We start from the raw sequence: 18,774 nt of genomic DNA on the forward strand, positions 1-18,774 counted from the left end.
CGGCTGTCACGGCCAAACAATAAAAAGTATCAAAAACTTTCTGAATACCCTAATGCCTATCAGTCTAAAGATGATGTGTACCTTTTTGCAGGTCATTCTGACAAAAAATTGTGGGACAAGTAGCATTTTATTGAATTTTACAAAATTCTAAATGGCGGAATATCCCTTCTGGGTTGACATGACGTCATATAGTGCGTTGGATTCAGCTTGACTCAAGGATCCTAATGATAGTAATATATTTTACATCGGGCATATAGTTTAAAAGCTACAGGCAAAAATGTAGCTAAAATGTTGACCTGTTGGTGGCAGAGTTTGAGCTGGGGATCTGATTTTTTATGTGATAGGTCTACTATGTGTGTAAAAAATCCTAGCCAAATCCGACAAATGGTTGCTGAGATATGACCTCACTTCTTGTTTTGCCACTTTCATGTCAATTTTGATTGGCTGTCATGGCTAAACGATAAAAGGTATCCAATATTTCTTGAGAATATTTCATATGAAACTCAGTCCAGAGATACTATATACCGAGTTTCGGGCGACTTGGTTACAAAATTAAAAATGACAGGAAAACTATCCTGGCTGAAAATGACGTCATAGGTGTGTTGGATTCGTCTTGGCAAAAGGATTCCAGGGATACCAAGTTTTTGAAAATCGGACAAGCTGTTCAAAAGTTACAAGCAGAAATGTACCTGCAACTCTGACCTGCTGGTGGCGCTAGAGCAATAGGGCTGGGGGCCTATAAATTGCTGTGGGTAATGTTGACGCTGCCTAGAATATATGTGCCGATTTACAGCATTTTCCTACGTATGGTTCTATGGTCTTCCATCAGTGGCGGACTTAGCAATTTGGGGGCCTAAGGCGGATTTAGGTAGGGGGCCAATTGGCCCATTTCATATCACTTTTTTTTTTTTACATATAATCTCTATTTCTTGGCCCCTAAAAGGTGGTCGCTATCTCTGTCTGTGTGAGTCTCCCCCCTGACCCCTTCCCCTTGTGCTTCTCGTCTCTCCGGAGTCACCATCAGATACAAGTCCAGTGCTTGATACCAGAGAGGGTTTATTGGTATTACGAGAGAAAAAAGTCCCAACTTTTTACGGGTGGTACTGTACTGGAGGAGCACAGAGGCAGTTAGAATGAATGGGGTCCTGTGGATGCTGCTGTTGCTTGGGAAATAATTGGTATCATGTTTTCATTTTCATTTTCCCAAAGGCAGGATAAATTATCCTTTCAAACAGCACTTTGTTTGAATTTTTAAACTCGCTTGATCTTTATAAAATATGTCTTTATTGTCAATATTGCGTCACGAGTGGCCTCACACACTGCGTTTGGATTAGTCGACAGGCTGCATTGCTGTGATCACGACTGCCGTAAAGCAATTTCGTCAACAAAATATTAGCGGAGGCTGACTCATAAATGCCAAACCTGTAAGAAATCAGAAGGATATAACTCCCAGATTATTGTACATTTGATTTAAATCCACATTGGTTTCTCAGAACCCACAGTAGTTTTGTCAGGTTTCAGACGACAGCGAGCACAATTTTGAGTTAATAGCGCCTGCCTTATGGCCTGCGCTCGCTCCACAGCGCTCCTAGGTGAACTGCTGGCACGGGTTGGATGGTGAGTTTGGACACTGTAAACCCACTGTGTCGCTAGTCTTCCAACCAGTTCCACTGCGTGGAAACTTGTGTCATTAAATTTCACGGCGCAGCCTACCAATGCACAGCAGGCTATGCTACTATAGTGTGTTATTTATCGGTGTAACTATTTTAATACGATCTGTGTCGCGTCATTTTTGCATACATAACTTTACTCATACAATGCAGGGAAGGGTTACTGTACATACCGCCATTCCGACATACCGCCATTCCGACATTGACTTTTTATTGCAAAAAAAACAGCAACCAAAAAAAAAAATCCAGCTTGCAGGAACTGTTTTCAGACCCTACCTGTAAGGGCATTTGGACCGTGACAAAATTAGACACTAAATTATACACTAATCCTGTAATTGCGCTGTAACTCTCTGCACTTCCGCTCATGTAGCAACATTGTTGCAAATGTCAATTGAGTTAGAACATTGTTCACGCACCTTTAAGTACTTGCAACAATGATCAAATGACAATCAAATACTGTCGGAATGGCGGTTGCCCCCCGCAGGGAAGTCCAGAAAACGTTTGTCAAATGGAAAGGGATGAGAATCCACATGTGCCATCTCGAGAGGCTTTGCAATGGATTTTAGCCCCGAGTTAGCAAATTCCTAGCACTAAACAGAATGTTTCTAAAGCACATAGCAAGACTTTTTTTCTCCTTATAAATCATCAATGGAAACAATTGCGGTTTAAACATTTTGAGTTGAATTTCCGTTCAACATGAAATGGCTAACTGTCACAATTGCTGAACTTGAGTTTTGTTGCTTATGCGTCATGTTACTCCGGAGGGAGAGCCAGCTGCCTCAAGAGTCTCCGTTGTAGTAAGTCAACAACTTAGATCATTGACTTATTTAGACTATCAGACTCTTACTTGAACACATCTGCAACAAACAATAGTCGGGCAAACAATTGTCTGTCTGTCTGTCTGTCTGTCCGTCCGTCTATGGAAAAAAATCTATATCTATCTCATAGTAGCCCTCAATAATGTTGTGTGAGTATTTTAATTGTAAAAAATATAGGACACAAGTAGACATGTCCATGAAGGAGCACATTCGGAAAACTATAGGAACAGGGAAGGCTCCGAAGATCAGTTGTTGTTTCAGCACTTCCAAATATTGCATTTATGGTAGGATAGACATTCAATTGTGCCAATGTTATGTTTTCACAGGTAATGACTGATAACTGTTTGCATGATATGACATCAGAGATGCAGAAGGTAGGGGAAACGGTGAAGAAGCTTCCACAAATTGTAATTGACTTCCTTGAAGAACTTAACACTTGTGTTGAGAAACAATTCATATCTTGGATCAAAGAGATCATTAAAGGTATGTGCCTCTATTTCTCAGGACAATGGAAATAAAAAATGTCAAAATAAAGTAACTTTTTTGATGTTTCAGTGTTAAATGAATGCATTGTGAATGTGATGTTATTTCACTGCCTGTACTACCAAACAAAAGGAACAAAAAGAACCCCCCCAAAAAATGGGGAAGTCAGGATCACCGCCCACTCATTTTCTTTGATACAACATATGATACATACAGTACATATCATATGTGTGATTGACGGGGAAATGCGAGGTGGATCGGAAAATAGCTTTGATCAGTCCATTACAGCCCAGTCAAAAGTTTTTGCGTTCCCAGCCCCACGAGCCGCCCGGAAGGGGTGGAGACTTAGGCGCCCCATGGAAAATGCTAGGCTAGTGAATTCAGCCAAAATTGAAAAAAAATGTCATCTCGTCTTTTCCGCCACCAGTTTACTCAGCCAATTACGTGCCACGTTAATGACTGACTTACCGACGATTTACCAGAAAGATATACAGTATATCACAAAAGTGAATACACCCCTCACAGTTTTGCAGATTTTTGAGTATATCTTTTCATAGGAAAGCATTACAGAAATTTCACTTTGACACAATGATTAGTGACCTTTTAACAACATATTAAACCGCTTAAATTTCTTGTTCACTCAGAAAAAAACAAAATACAGCCATTCATGTTTGAACATGTACTCACAAAAGTGAGTACACCCCAGATTAAAATCCGGTAGAGAAGGGGCTATGTTGGCTCGAATCGTCTCGAAATGAAACGAAATGAAAAGGGATGACAAGGGAGGTCATCAGTGTGCGTTTCAACCTTTCTTTGCATTGAACTTTTAAATTTTGAGTCTGCGTCTGGCTTAAATAGATTGGTGTGAGATTTGAATGCAATCCTATGGAGAATATCATGATCTGCTTCAGTAGTCACAGTGCATGTTGACATGCATGTTTCTTTTAGGTGTATTTCAGATTGCCAATGTTGACAGCATTCATGCATCCCCAAACCATGTCAGTCCCACTACCATGCTTGGTGATTGAGAGGATACACTTTTTTGTAAAACTCAGTTGTTAACCACCACACATGCTTGACACCATCTAAAGCTAATTTGTTTATCTTGGTTCCAGTGATCCATATCCTTGGTCTGTTCATCTCTCTTGAGACCATGTTAAAAGGTCACTAATCATTGTGTCAAAGTGAAATTTCTGTAATGCGTTCCTATGAAAAGATATACTCTAAAATCTGCAAAACTGTGAGGGGTGTATTCACTTTCGTGATATACTGTATTGAAGACGGGCATTGGATGCATGGAGGTGCCCAACCACACACCTGTATAGGTACGTGTGCCCAACACTAAACTCGCGCACCTACCAATCGCGTCCACCCTCTTTGAGCGAAGTGGTGGTGGAATTGCGACGAGGAAGTGCCTTGCTAATCGGCGAAGCTAATCAGCCAAATCCTGACCCCCTGGTATCCACCTACAGACATGGGAACTGAAGCCGAGGTTTTACAGCTTAGTGGGATGGTGCTGAAAGCAGAGAGGTAGTCAATGAACAGCGTCCACATATAGCGGTTGAAGGAACAATGAAATCCCATCCTTCGTAGATCGATCTATTCCTGTAGGCAAGTTGATGTTTCGAGGGATGGTGGGGTGATGGACTTGAGGTGTGTTAGCATCAGTCTTTCAAGGCGTTTCATCACATTAGATGTGCTACAGGGTGGTAGTCATTTAGAGATTCGCTTGGGGACAGGAATGATGATACTCTTTTTCAGACAAGTGGGTACTACAGCATGTTCCAGGGAGATGTTAAATTAGCTGGTAAAGACTGTGCTTAATTTAGGGTGATCATATCCATTTTTACAATCTTTTTTCACGACATCGGTGTGTCCCAATTTTTGTGTTTCCTCCCATCCTCACCTTGTGATTATGGCCTCGAGATGCGAAGCAACGTCATTGACACAAACTAGAGTGACAGTCGGTAGTGTTTCCGATATCTGCGGTCGCCATTTTACGCCAGGTTTTACACCAGCCTTCGCGCAGTAAACTGTATCACTGTAGCCTAGGCTGCTGTAGCCATGTCGGGGAAATATACATGCAATTTGTGTTTGTGTTGCATGCATACGCAAAGCACATTAACTGACTATATGGAAGTTAAATAACGTAGCTATGATTGTCTACTATAGTCTGTCTTCTATTTTTTTTTTCTGCACTGGCACCGCATAGTGCAAGTAAATTTGTCCGCCAAATGCATTTACGACGAGCGAGGGCTCTCACAACTTTGCAACCAGAAAGTGTCTTTCTGCACGGGTGCCATCTGTCTGTATTCTGGGCTCGTGTTGTTTCTAGTTACTCAAGCGTTAATGTAGTCCAGAACAGAAGATTCATATCTTTTTAAGCATACTTACTTACTTAATCCTCTTCGTCCCTGATGGGACATAAGGCTTCCACGATCTGCCTCCACCTGAACCTGTCTTGAGCAGCATGCTGTGCCTCACCCCAGGTTAGATGCATCTCCTTCAGCTCAGCTGTCACTGTAGGCCGCCAGGTGTTTTCGCCAGGTGATTTTCTGAAATGCTTTAACTGATATTGGGAAAAACGGAGAAACTGGAAGCTATGAGAAAGAAATCTCCCATTGTAGCCACAGTTCCACCTAGTTGCCACTAGTTAGCAAATGCTGACAAGTGGAAACCGAGCCACCTGAGTGGAAAAGGAATGGATTGGAAAATGGGGAATAAAAATGCTACTGCCATTTCCAGTCACAAATCTCATGAATAAAATTCCTGGTTAGAACTATTGCTGGTGTTATATAAGAGGCTGTATTGTCATTTTTTTCAGGTGTCTAGTTTTTCCAGCAAGGCAGAAGGTTTCAACCTGTACTTGCTAGCATTCTGCTAATGTTTATGGATTTGGCCTTACTGTAGCTTACTGTAGCTTCATCTAGCTTCAGGTGGTCCACAAGTAATTAGGGCCCGAGCACCCAAGTGCCTTCACCCTCTGTGCGAAGCCCTATTATTTTTTGAAAGATTACTATTACTCTTTTTATTAAGCGGGCTTGCGGAGCAAGTCTCGCTTATAGTAATCCCTAAGTACAGTTTATGCTTCTTTGCTTTGTTGCTTTGTTGCTTCTCCTGTGCAGGGCTGTAAAAATAGAAAATGGATCTCCTTCTATGCCTTTTGAGATAGAGACACCGTTCAAACACTAAAACTACCGGCTTGGCTTGGAGATCGTTTGTTCTGATATGCCGTGTCCGTGTCTCTTGTCGTTTTTTGGCGATTTTGTGCAAGTTTGGGTCCCCATTGAAAACAATGGTAGAACCTTCAGGAGAGAGTGTTCCGTCCACTCTACAGATCAGAGTTTAGGAGGCTTTTTCATTCATAAAATACCAACACTTTCGCCTAGAAGTTTAGTTGACGCGTTGTTAGCGAGCTCGATGAGATGAGACTCCAAACGGTGAAAGTATCATGTCCCAACTCCCATTACTTTTTAAATGGCAGGTGTGTAAAAAGTGCTGGGCTGGCACAATGGCTTTTCCTATTGATTCTTGAAGTTCCTTTCTGAAGAGGTCAGCACATCTTCCACAAGAGGTCAATTTGTGACTGAGCCGTTTAACCTATAAACTTCATTCAAGGACTGTTACAAATATCACACGTATGACTCCAATCTGTGCAAAGGACATGTGCCAATTCTTTTTAGTTTTTTAACAACAGCGATCTAAAAACTAGAAACAGTTTTGATTCTCCCCTCTGCCTTAGAGCACAATACTAACTGCCATACAGTCAATCAGAACAGGTGCTGCCAATACAGGGTTCCATCTCAACTGTCACTTTCTCTCAACATTCTATTCTTAACGAGCAGCTTCTTAACGAGCAGCTGTGCTACCATTCTAGAAGTCTATTGTTCAGCTCTTCAAAGCAATGTGATATTGTCTTGCTGGAATGTGCATGACAGCCAGCTGCTCGGCTCAATAGTAAAGTTGCTGGATTAGCGATATGGTGGTTGTGAGTTCGAATCCCACTCGGACCCATGTTGATTTTCAAAATTATATCATATGCAGTATTCCTTAGGCAGCTTATAATACCATGTATGTCATTTAGTATCAATGGCAAAGGTGCTGGATTAGAGCTATGGAGGGTGTGAGTTTGAATCCCAATCGGACCCATGTTGATTTTCAAAATTATATCAGCCTTAGCCAACTTAAAATACCATGTACGTCATTTAGTGTATCCCCAAAACGCGGAGCTACAACACTTTCAAGATGGCTGAATCCAAGATGGCTAAATTGTTTGGCCCATAACTTCTGACTGGATTTTTCCAACATTTCTTTTAGCTTTGTTTTCTCAATAGTAGATTGTTTTTAATTTAGGGATAGAGATATCAAAAATAAAACTGTTCTTCTCTGCCCCAAAATGCAAGCGCGCTTCCAGCATTTTCTGTGAGAATGCAATCTAGTTATTATTATTTTTCCTCTCCTTGTTCTGCGCTCTTGGGCCATTTTTCAGGTGCTTCCGGTGCTCGGACACTTATGGTATTTTTTACACACATCAGAAATGGCCACCGCTACTCAGACACCGAGTATTAACCCCTGATGGTGCACGGGGACGAGGACACGCCCCCTTATGCGTATAGGGGTGGGGCCAAAGTATAGTTTAAGCTACGGACTCAGTGAGATACAGACCGCAAAAAACTCCTAAGGCGAACAAAAAAGGTCAATGCGATGCCATAGCCACAGCCAACAGGAAGTGAGATATTTGGACTTTTAAAAAAATGATATACAATGGAATGTGATGAACTTGTACAACACTGTCCAACCGATTCACTTAAAACTCGGTGTACATGGGCTCAAGACATAGACAGTGACATTTTTTATATCTTGTAATATAGCAAGGTTATGGCTTTATGAATTTAGGTATCATATTAAAAAATATAAAAAATGTCATCAATTCATTATTTTTTTTCCAAAGGTTTCTTTATTGATTTTTAAGTGTAATAACATATGTTTAGGATATTGAATGTCCATAGTATAAAAGTTAGACAATGTGGGAATATTATCACACATTAGCTATAACAAGGCATAAAGAACAAACCGGCTTAATTTGACCCTAGTCCAGTAAGCCCGGTGGACAATTTTACACTGAATGACACCATGTTTAGCACAAATTGATGATGAATGCACACGTTGTAAGATTGAGTCCCATTCAATATCTAAGATCTCACTTCCCAGGTCCTCCTCCCATTGAGTCTTAATTGAATTGACATTTACAGGTCTTAAGGTATACATACGATTATAGATGGAGGATATCATTCCTTTAGTATTAGGAAGAGGCATTAAGAGTGAGTCAATGGGGTTAGCTGATGGCTTATTGGGAAAATTGGGAAATAAGGTTTTAACAAAGCTGCGTACCTGTAGGTATCTAAAAAAATGTGATGTGGGTAAGGAATATTTTCCACTCAGCTGTTGAAATGATGCAAATACCCCATCCATATACAGGTCTTTTAAGGACTTGATACCCAACCTAGACCAGACCGTCCATGCTCTGTCAATCAGTGAAGGCGGAAAAGCAACATTTGCAGTGAGAGGAGAAAGGATAGAAACATCACCCAGCTTGAAATGTTTCCTGAACTGGTTCCAAATTCTCATTCATGTTTTGACACATACATTTTTAGTGTATGAAGACAGAGAAATGTTCAAAATGCGGCCAGTAGTGTAGGGCTCTAATATTGGCAGCCCAATAATAGTACTGTAAATTAGGCAATGCCATGCCTCCAAGACTCTTGGGCCTTTGGAGGAGCATTTTACGAATCCTTCCTGTTCCAGATAAACTCTGTAATTAGTGTGTCAATCTTGCGAAAAAATGTTTGTGGAATGAATATGGGGATGGTCTGAAAAAGATATGAGAATTTTGGTAGTGTGTTCATTTTAACAGAATTAATTCTGGCTGGGAGTGATAGGGGTAAAATAGACCACCTCTCAAAGTCTTTCTGCACATTGGATAGCAAACTTGCAAAGTTGAACTTAAACAGATCCTGAAATTTGTCTGTGACCTGTACACCCAGATAAGTAAATCTGTGATTTGCCCATTTAAATGGAAAGGAGTGGGTAGGATAAGCTCAAGCTGCTGCATTTATCGGGAAGAACTCACTCTTACTTTAGTTAACTTTATAGCCTGATAAAGAACCAAATGTTGTAAGGCACTGAAGTGCTGCTGGTATGGATGAGGAGATGTTTGACACATACAGGAGGAGATCATCTGCATATAGGGACACCTTATGTTCTATACCTGATCTAGATATGCCCACAATCTCTTTGTTGGACCTAAGGAGGACAGCCAGAGGCTCAATTGCTATGGCGAACAAGAGGGGGCTCAAAGGGCATCCTTGTCGTGTGGAGCGATGTAGGCTGAAGTATTCAGAGAAGTTGTTATTAGTCCTAACAGAGGCCTTTGGTGCAGAGTATAACAACTGAACCCAGGCGATGAAGTTTTGCCCAAGGCCGAATTTTTGCATAGTATAAAACAAGTATGGCCACCCCACCCTGTCAAAGGCCTTCAAAGCATCAAGTGAGATCAGGGCTTCAGTAGTTGTAGATGAGGGTTGACTATATACAGGGTGCGATTTGCCGAGGGGGATGGGGGGGATTGTCCCCCTTCTGGTTTTTATCTCTGCTGGAATATGCTCGCGAATAGGCCTATCAAAATAAACTGACAAAAATATTGACATGTAAAGCAAGTTGTGACCGTTTTCTGCAGAGTACATTGCACTCACTTTTAAAATTGCCCGACGTGGTGGAAGCTTAATGTTCACGAGGTCCCGACTCCCCAGCAAATATGCAACAAAGTTGCGTTCTGTAGGCCAACGGGAATTAGTAACCTATCGCTAATGCAAACGACCTGCGAAAATGAAACGCCAAAGCGTCCTTTTTTTGATGGACCATCAAATAAAAAACAACCTACCCAACTACTTGGCTAGTGCCTACAAACAGGCGCGCAAAAAGGGTGCATTGCATTGCATAAGTGCAGTCAGTGGGGGAGCAAACACATTAAAAAAGATATTTGGTTTGAAATACTTTTGCTTCCGACCAACTCCCAACTGTTCTTGAGTAGCTATGCACAAAGACGCACCAACAGTAGGCAGATGTTGCGACAGGCGCCCTGTCCTGATCACTTTCCTCGGGGTTTGTAGACGAAAGAGGAGCGCGTTGCGCCCTCTCGCTAATTGATGAGGTGCCGTATTGGATGCAGAATGCAAATGGCAAAAAAGCAGGTGCTCTAGGAAGGGAGGTGCTTAAAAATCAAATAAAAGACCGCATAAGGTTAAGGAACTATAGGCCCATGAAACCAGTCATGTGCAAAAGTGCGTCCAGGCAATCAGGGTGAACCGAACTTGCCATCAGGAAAACTGAAATTGTTCAAGTAATTCTGTCTGCACGTTAGGCTATGAAACCGTTGTGATCTTGATCGTAAATCTAAGCTACTGTCAAGGCAGACGGAATGGGTGGAGTAGCGCCTGAACATGCAATGAATTTGTATGACCCGACTAAAAGTTTGTAGAAAGTTGCAACGCATGAGGACGACACGTTGAAGTAGCCCCCTCTGCCTACACTCGGTGGGTATGTCTAGGGTTAGTGCGCTTGGGATTGTGAGTGACTGAAGTGTTTTTGCCACAAGAAATAGGCTACAGATATTCCCAATTGGCGATTTCAGTGTAACATGTTGTCCAACTGCATCACAAAAAAATTCTCAATGAAGACGCATTGTCTTAGTGTCCGTGTTGAAAAAAAAAAACTCCCTGCCCCCTTGTTTTTGACTATTCATTTGATATCATGCAATATTGAGCTGTTAGTGGTGTTAACTTAATTTTGTGACGTCACGTTTCATGAAAAAAAGACATCACCCCCTCTGTTTTTTTGACAAATCGCACCCTGACTATATATAATGTTATAGAGGCGCCTTAGATTGTAGAATGAATGCCTATGCCTGATAAACTCTGTTTGATCTGGGGATATGACGGTCGGCAGTATAGGGTCTAAGCGAAGTGCTAACAATTTAGAAAGTCATTTTAAATCCACATTCAACAAACCTATGGGCCTATAAGAGGCACAGTCCAGGGGGTCTTTGTTCTTTTTAAGAATCAAAGATATGGTGGCATGCGTGAGAGTAGATGGGAGGGTATGATTTTCAAATGATTCATGTCAACAAGGAGGGGGGCCAACAATGGGAAAAATGTCCTATAAAACTCTACCGGGTAGCCGTCAAGGCCTGGACACTTTCCGCCTTGCATTGAAGCAATTTTAAGTTCTTCCACAGATAGAGGTTGATCTAATTTACTAACAGCCTCCTCATCCACCTTAGGAATGTCCAAAGAGTTATAAAAATTATCCAATGCAGCGGAATCTGGAGTATGCTCTGGAGTGTATAACAGGCTGTAGTAGTCCTTAAAGTGATCATTAATTTCTTTTGGATCTGTTGTCGTACCCAGAGGGGACTTAATTTGGAGTATTTGGTGAGAAGATGCTTCTTTTTTGAGTTGGTAAGCAAGCAACCGCCCTGCTTTGTCACCTTGTTCATAATACTTATATTTAGACCTAAGTAGCATTTCTTCCTCCTTCTGCGTAGAGGAAATATTAAAATTTGCTTGTAGTGTAAGGTGTTCTTTATATAAGTCATAAATTATATAGTCTATATACTTATATAGTTTATATAAGTCAGGGGAAAGATTTTCCGCATATAGCTTGTCAGTTTCCCCAATTTTCTTTATCAGCTCAGATATTTTTTCTTCCCTTGTCCTCCTCTCAAATGCAGTATATGAAATAATAATCCCTCTAAGGTATGCTTTCAACGTTTCCCAAAGAGTGGACGCAGAAATATCTGGAGTTTTATTAATCTCTATAAAAGTTTTGATCTATGCAGACATGAGTTGGAGAAAGTCTTTGCTAGATAACAGGCGTGTGTTCAATCGCCAAGGAGGGCGAGAACAGTTAAGTCCTTGCATGGCTATTGTTAAAGAAATTGGTGCATGGTCAGATATTACTATGGGATTGTAGGTTACAGATTTGACAGAAGGCAATACATTATTATGTATTAAAAAGTAGTTAATACGTGAAAATGTCCGGTGGACAGAAGAGAAAAAAGAGTATTGTTTACCATTTGGGTGCAGAAAACGCCATGGATCGGATAGATTAAATTCCTCCATAATGGATTTCATTAATTGCGCAGATTTGGATGAGGAGAGTGTCTTGGTTGAGGATCGATCAAGAGTTGGACTTATCCAGCAGTTCCAGTCCCCTCCAAGTATGAGAGAATGTGTAGCAATATCTGTGAGCTTTGAGAAAAAGGTTCTGTAGAAATGATGATCATCCCAATTAGGCCCATAAATATTAGCAAGGATGAGGGGAGTATTGTACATTTTCCCAGTAACAACAACATATCTCCCATTTGGGTCTGCTAAAACATTAGAGCATATAAAAGGGATTGATTTGTGTATGAGAATGGCTGTACCCCTTGCCTTGGCCTGAAATTTTGAATGATATATTTGACCTATCCAATTCTTTCTTAATCTAATATGGTCCTCTACTTTTAAATGTGTCTCTTGTAAATAAACTATGTGTGCTTCTAGCTTGCGAAGATGACCCAGGACTTTGTTGCGCTTCATTGGTGCATTTAGTCCTCTGCAATTCCAACTGACAAAATTCAGCTCATTCCTATTGAACTGGTGCATAAGTCACGGCATGATAAAGCACTAAAAATAAGCAGACTAGGTGCCACAACAAGTGAAACACATTTAAGCAGGCATAAGGAAAAACAAAAACACAACAAGTGAAATTAAAAGGCAAAACACAGACAAAAAAACAGCAAAACCCACCCCTCCCTTGCTAAAGCGTCTACTGAACATGACGCGCGCTTACCCCCCTTTAAATCTGACGAACTAACCGAAGTAGCACTCCTCGTGCACATTCCAGAGCCGCCTACGTGCCGTAGAGGCTAGTGACTTCACTTATATCAGTATTGTAGCCAAATGGCTAATGCAAACACCGTAACCACATTTCAAAATATTGGTTGAATTGTCGTGAACCAGATAGATAACTTAACCAGACAAGTTGACCTGTCGTGTATTTCGACGGTAGTAAAGCATATCAATGTACTCTATCATTTCCTCACCGCCAGCCGAATTGTCCCTGTGGGGCAGTCCGAGGCATGGGATGCCCTGGATGAACTCCACCGCGGAGGAGGGGTCTTCAAATTTGTGCAATGTTCCGTCAGACAGCGTAATCTTAAGCAGGGCTGGAAACACCAGCCTGAATTTCACACCTTTGATTGGGCGAAGGAGGCGTTTTGCTTCCCTGAACTTCGCACGCCTCTTGGCCACAGCAGAAGTGTAGTCAGGGAAAAACATCACCTTCCCTTCTTGGTAAAAGACTGTGGAGTGCTCTTCGGCTCTGCGTAGAATCCGGTCCCGATCTTGATGGTAGTGTAGGCGAATGATGAACGGACTCGGATGTTCATCCGCCTTGGGCTTCTCACGTAAGCTGCGGTGCGCTCTGTCCAGGACAGGTTTGTGGTCCAGTCTCAGAGTATCCTGTATGAGTCCGGAGATGAATTCGGTCGGATTGGAGCCCTCGACACCTTCCGGTACTCCAACGAGTCGAATATTATTCCTTCTCGAACGCCCCACTAGATCTTCACACTTAGCATTCAATTGAGTCACACGAGATTCTGCACGAGTCTGCACGAGATTCTCCAATTCGCTCAAGCGATCACTATGGTCAGATGCAGCACACTCAAGCTCTTTAATGGTACTGTCGTGTGTGTCCACTTTTTGTTGCAATGGTGAAATCGCACTTCTAAACTCAGCTTTTACCGTTGCAATATCAGATCTCAATTCAGTGGAGAGCGTGTCGATTTTACCACATATGTCGTCCCGGATAGCATTCATCATCTCCTGTAGCGAGCTAGCATCTGGGTCGCCGGCTTGTGGAGGGTTCTTTTTAGGTTTTCCCGATTCTCTCCCTCGTCCAGAAGCCATTTTTGAGTGAAATATCCACTTATTGTGTGTTACTGGTTAAGAACTATTGGTATACAGTCGAATATTCTGCCAGAATAAATTACAAATAGGTCACTTAGCCTCAGAGCACTGAAGCACACGTCCTACATGTTCTGTGTCCGCGTGCGCCCCCCGAAAGAAAATATCATCAATTCTTTATGCAGCATTTCTCAATGCTGTCTCTTCACAGCATAGTTTGTATGATGACTACGAACATTTATATGTGACTGAAATGGCAATCTGACATAGCGCCACCATGTGGTAGATGAATAAATTACTAGAGAAGAAGTATTTATGCATTAGGGGGCGGGGCTGGTATACAGCATATACTACGCACCCCTCTGTCGGTGGGGTGATGTATCTCACCAAGACGAACAAAAAAGGTCATACGATGCCATGGCCACGCCCAACAGGAAGTGAGATAATTTGACTTTTTTTAAAAATTTACGTACAATGGAATGTGATGTACTTGTCCTATATCGTACATCCAATGTGCTTCATATAGGTTGTACATGAGCTCAAAGCATTCACGATGCCGAATGGAGGATGGATTTTTTATATTTTGTAATATAACAAAATTAGTCATCATAAAAAAATTGAAAAAATGTCACAAATTCATTGTGCAGCATTTTACATTTCTATGTGACTAAAATGGCATTCTGACAGCGCCACCATGTGTTAGATGAAGGAAGTGTTAGAAATTAGGTATTTATGCATTGAATTAACACATTGAATGCCGCAGGTTTTTTTTACATTTTAGCTGTAGACTCCCAGCCAATTTCATCATTTTTTGTCATTTTTTTGAACAGCCACCGAATATTTTGTCTCAAACCTACAGACAAATCTCAGGTTTCTGTATGTTTTTACAGTTTGTTCCTAGCCTATTCCATTCCGAAGTTATTCATTTCTAGGCGAGCCTTGGTTTAGGTAGAAATAGCGTTCGAACGGAGAAAAAGGCTTTTTTGTCACGGGTGCGCTCTTTGACTCTCTGAGTTTAAATTGCGGGTCTAAATGCATTTTCACGCCCGAAGAACAACTCCAGAAGCTTCCAAGTAAAATATTTCAATGCAAAAATCACCTGGTCAGGCTATTGTTCAGAGTCACATCATCTGAAATGCTAGCTAGCTAATGTCACTTGACTGGCAGTTTTCGTTCTGTAGATAAAAAGTAGACGTGCCAAAGTACTAACCCAAAATTAGCTTACTTCCTACTGTGTTACATGCTGTTTTTCATTAGAACCTTCCATTTTACACCTATCTTGATGACAGCAAAACTCCTTATCCTTCCATCATATGTTTAGGAATAGGCTAGCTAGCAAGGCACTGACAGGACATGTTTTGATTCTCTAGGTCTAGGAAGTAACTTGAGACGTAACGTGACGTGACGTGATCAGGAAGTGGTTTGATTCGCTATAATAAAACTCACATACTGTTTTTAATAAAATGCACATATGATGAAATATCCAGATCCTGACTTAGTAGGGGTTTTGACTTTGTAGGTGTTTTCATGATCTATGTCAGTTCTTTTCATCACATTATTACAAAAATCACACAATGTGCATTAGAATGTGTAGATTCAGAATCCACTAAAAAACCCGCATGGGAGGCAAAAACGTATTTTTACATGGCTTGAGAGTCAATGTGTTAAGGGTCATGGCCAGCATACAGTACAAGCTAAATACTCCATCTCGGGTGGAGTTGTGTATCTCACTAAGATGAACAAAAAAGGTCATAGGATGCCATGACCACGCCCGAAAGGAAGTGACATTTAGACTTTAAAAAAAATATGTATACAATGGAATGTGATGTACTGTCCTACACCGTACATCCAATGTGCTTCATATTTTTTGTATATGAGCTCAAGTCATTGATGATGAAAAATTATGATACGATTTTTCATATCTTGTGGCACAACAAAATTGAAAAAATATGCATTTACTTTCCCTTTTTAGTGCATGTTAGATGAACGTAAGTTGTGTGTATCTTGCTCAGACACACAAAAGATGATGATGGGGCGTTGGCGGTATGCCCCGGCCCTGCAACGTAGGTGCGAGGGCCCATCACCGCTTGCGGCTTTAATTACCTTCGCCAGAAGGTTATGTTTTGCCCGCCGTGTATTTATTTATTTGTGAATATGTCTGTTTGTTTGTTTGTTTGTTTGTTTGTTTGTTTGTACTTCGTCTAACTCAGTCAAAACTGAGCCGATTTTTATGAAATTTTGTGGGATGATTGGTCATGACCCAAGGAAGAATCGATTAGTTTTTGGGAGTGATTGGGTCAAAGGTCAAGGTCAAAATGTTTGTTTGTACTTCGTATAACTCAGACAGAACTGAGCCGATTTTTATGAAATTTAGTGGGATGATTGGTCATGACCCAAGGAACAATCGATTACTTTTTGGGAGTGATTGGGTCAAAGGTCAAAGGTCCAGGTCAAGGTCACGAAAAGGTCAAAAACGTAAATTGAGCCGATTTTTATGAAATTTAGTGGGATGATTGGTCATGACCCAAGGAACAATCAATTACTTTTTGGGAGTGATTGGGTCAAAGGTCAAGGTCAAGGTCACGAAAAGGTCAAAACGTAAATTGAGCCGATTTTTATGACATTTAGTGGGATGATTGGTCATGACCCAAGGAACAATCAATTACTTTTTGGGAGTGGGAGTGATTGGGTCAAAGGTCAAGGTCACGAAAAGGTCAAAAACGTTTTTTTTTGCCAAGCACAATATGCCAGAAGAATGTGTGCATGCTGAATTGAATAAGAGGTCAAGACTGGGCCAAAAATTTAATATTACGATATTCCGGTCCGATTTAAATGAAACTAACACCAAAATTTGGAGAATGTTATGCCCCACACTTTGAAGATGGCCAGAAAAAAAAAAGTGGCGTAGGCGAAGGTTTGCGCTCTACCGAGTGCCCATTCTAGTTGATACTGAAACAGTAGAGTAGTTAGATGGGAGCAAGTTACCCAGAGCTATACATAGCTGAGCAAAGTCAAGAGAGTTTGGCTAAGCAAATTTGGAGATAGTGGGTTTTGGAGGTGCAGGCACAGCAGGCCCTACTCTGTGAGCTGACGCTGTAGAGTAGGTTGAGCCGGACACTGCAGGCCATGGCCTGGCATAGGCTGGAGCAGGATGAGCGAGTGGCTGTGAGAATGATGCTGTAGGTTTAGGGTACTGTGCATGTGCATAGTAGGCTTTTACCACTCTACGAGACACAGACATGTGAGGTGGGGGCTGTAATGGTATTGAAGGTGGAGACTTGTAAGGTGTGTATGCAGGTTCTAATGAGGCATAAGAGAGTTTGCTGAAGCCTGGCTTTGATGGCTCAAGCTTTAAGTTGTACGTATCATGGTGGCACTCGCAAATACGACTGTGAGTAGCACTAGATAGCCTAAACATCCAGGCTGAGATTGCATTGGATGAAATGTCTATATATTTCAACAACTTTATTTTGTACTTTTTGTGTGATTTTGTTGGTTGTCCTGGTCTGTCGTAATGTGTCTTTGTCTGTCTGGTGTGGACATGTCTGGCGAATAAACAGATTTGAACTCAATTAGAACTTCGGATTCCTGAAAAATGAGAAGCCAAGTCTGCCTCTGAACTCGACATTGTCTGTGTTCCTGTCAAATGTACTTCTTTTTTTACCCTATAGACACCGGAGAACTGACTGCATTTGTGGAGTTGGCATCAATTTCTGCTGGAGAAAATGCCATGGATATTGACAAAGTGTGTTACTTCAGAGATGCCATTTCTGCTGCTGCACCCCTTATTTATGGATTGAGTGACAAGGCTGGGTTCACAGAGTTAAGGGATGCTATTAGAGAGGTTCAATTGGACCTCAAGAGAGACCCAAAACTTACAGAAAAGCTGGTATGTGTAACCATTGTTTCTTTCATTTTATTGCATGTCCATATGTGTATTCTATTATGCCCGTTACACCTGTATGTACTCTTCCATCTCAGTAATCTTACTTCTTTATTCTTGTTATACTATTTTCTTCTTCAGAGAGACTCGTGCAAAAATAAAGACTGGCTTGAGATAGCTTATGAGACACATGGCTCTGTGGAAAGATCTTCTTTACGTCAGGCCACAGATATAAATGGAACTGGAATCTACACAATTAGACGGCCCCAGGGACAAACAATGGTAAGCAATATGTATCTTCCATATTACCATTTAGTTGCCATAGTGGCATAGCTACGTACAGTATATAACGTAAGTGAGTACACCCCTCGCATTTTTGCAGATTTGTGAGTATATCTTTTCATATGAGAGCATTAAAGAAATTTCACAGAATGATTAGTGACCTTTTAACAACATATATAACCGCTTAAATGTCTTGTTCACTTAGAAAAAAATAAAACACAGCCATTAAACAAATTCGCTTTAGATGGTGTCAAGCATGTGTGGTGGTAAACAACTGAGTTTTACAAAAAAATATTATCCTCTCAATATTCAAGCATGGTAGTGGGACTGACATGGTTTGATGATGCATGAATGCTGGCAACAGTGATAATCTGAAATACAACTAAAAGAAACATACATGTCAACATGCACTGCGACTACTGAAGCAGATCATGATACTCCCCATAGGATTGCATTCAAATCTCACACCAATCTATTTAAGCCAGACTCAAGATGTAAAAGCTCAATGAAAACTGGTTGAAACCCACACCGATGACCTTTTTAATCCCTTTTCATTTCGAGACGATTCGAGCCAACATGGCCCCTACTGTTCAGGATTTTATTTTGGGGCGTACTCACTTTTGTGGGTGTAC

The 18,774-nt window shown here is 41.2% G+C and overlaps 1 protein-coding gene across 1 annotated transcript in view; it reads left to right on the forward strand.

The window, feature by feature from the left end:
- The window catches only part of LOC134454841 (E3 ubiquitin-protein ligase RNF213-like), a 113,548-nt gene that overhangs the window by 69,664 nt on the left and 25,110 nt on the right, over positions 1-18,774 (forward strand). Inside the window, exons 10-12 of the mRNA XM_063206000.1 lie at positions 2,815-2,971; positions 17,649-17,866; positions 18,002-18,142. Of these exons, the coding sequence (XP_063062070.1) occupies positions 2,815-2,971; positions 17,649-17,866; positions 18,002-18,142 (516 nt within the window). The remainder of the gene's footprint in view (positions 1-2,814; positions 2,972-17,648; positions 17,867-18,001; positions 18,143-18,774) is intronic.

Source organism: Engraulis encrasicolus, chromosome 8 (assembly GCF_034702125.1).
Source record: "Engraulis encrasicolus isolate BLACKSEA-1 chromosome 8, IST_EnEncr_1.0, whole genome shotgun sequence".
NCBI lineage: Eukaryota > Metazoa > Chordata > Actinopteri > Clupeiformes > Engraulidae > Engraulis > Engraulis encrasicolus.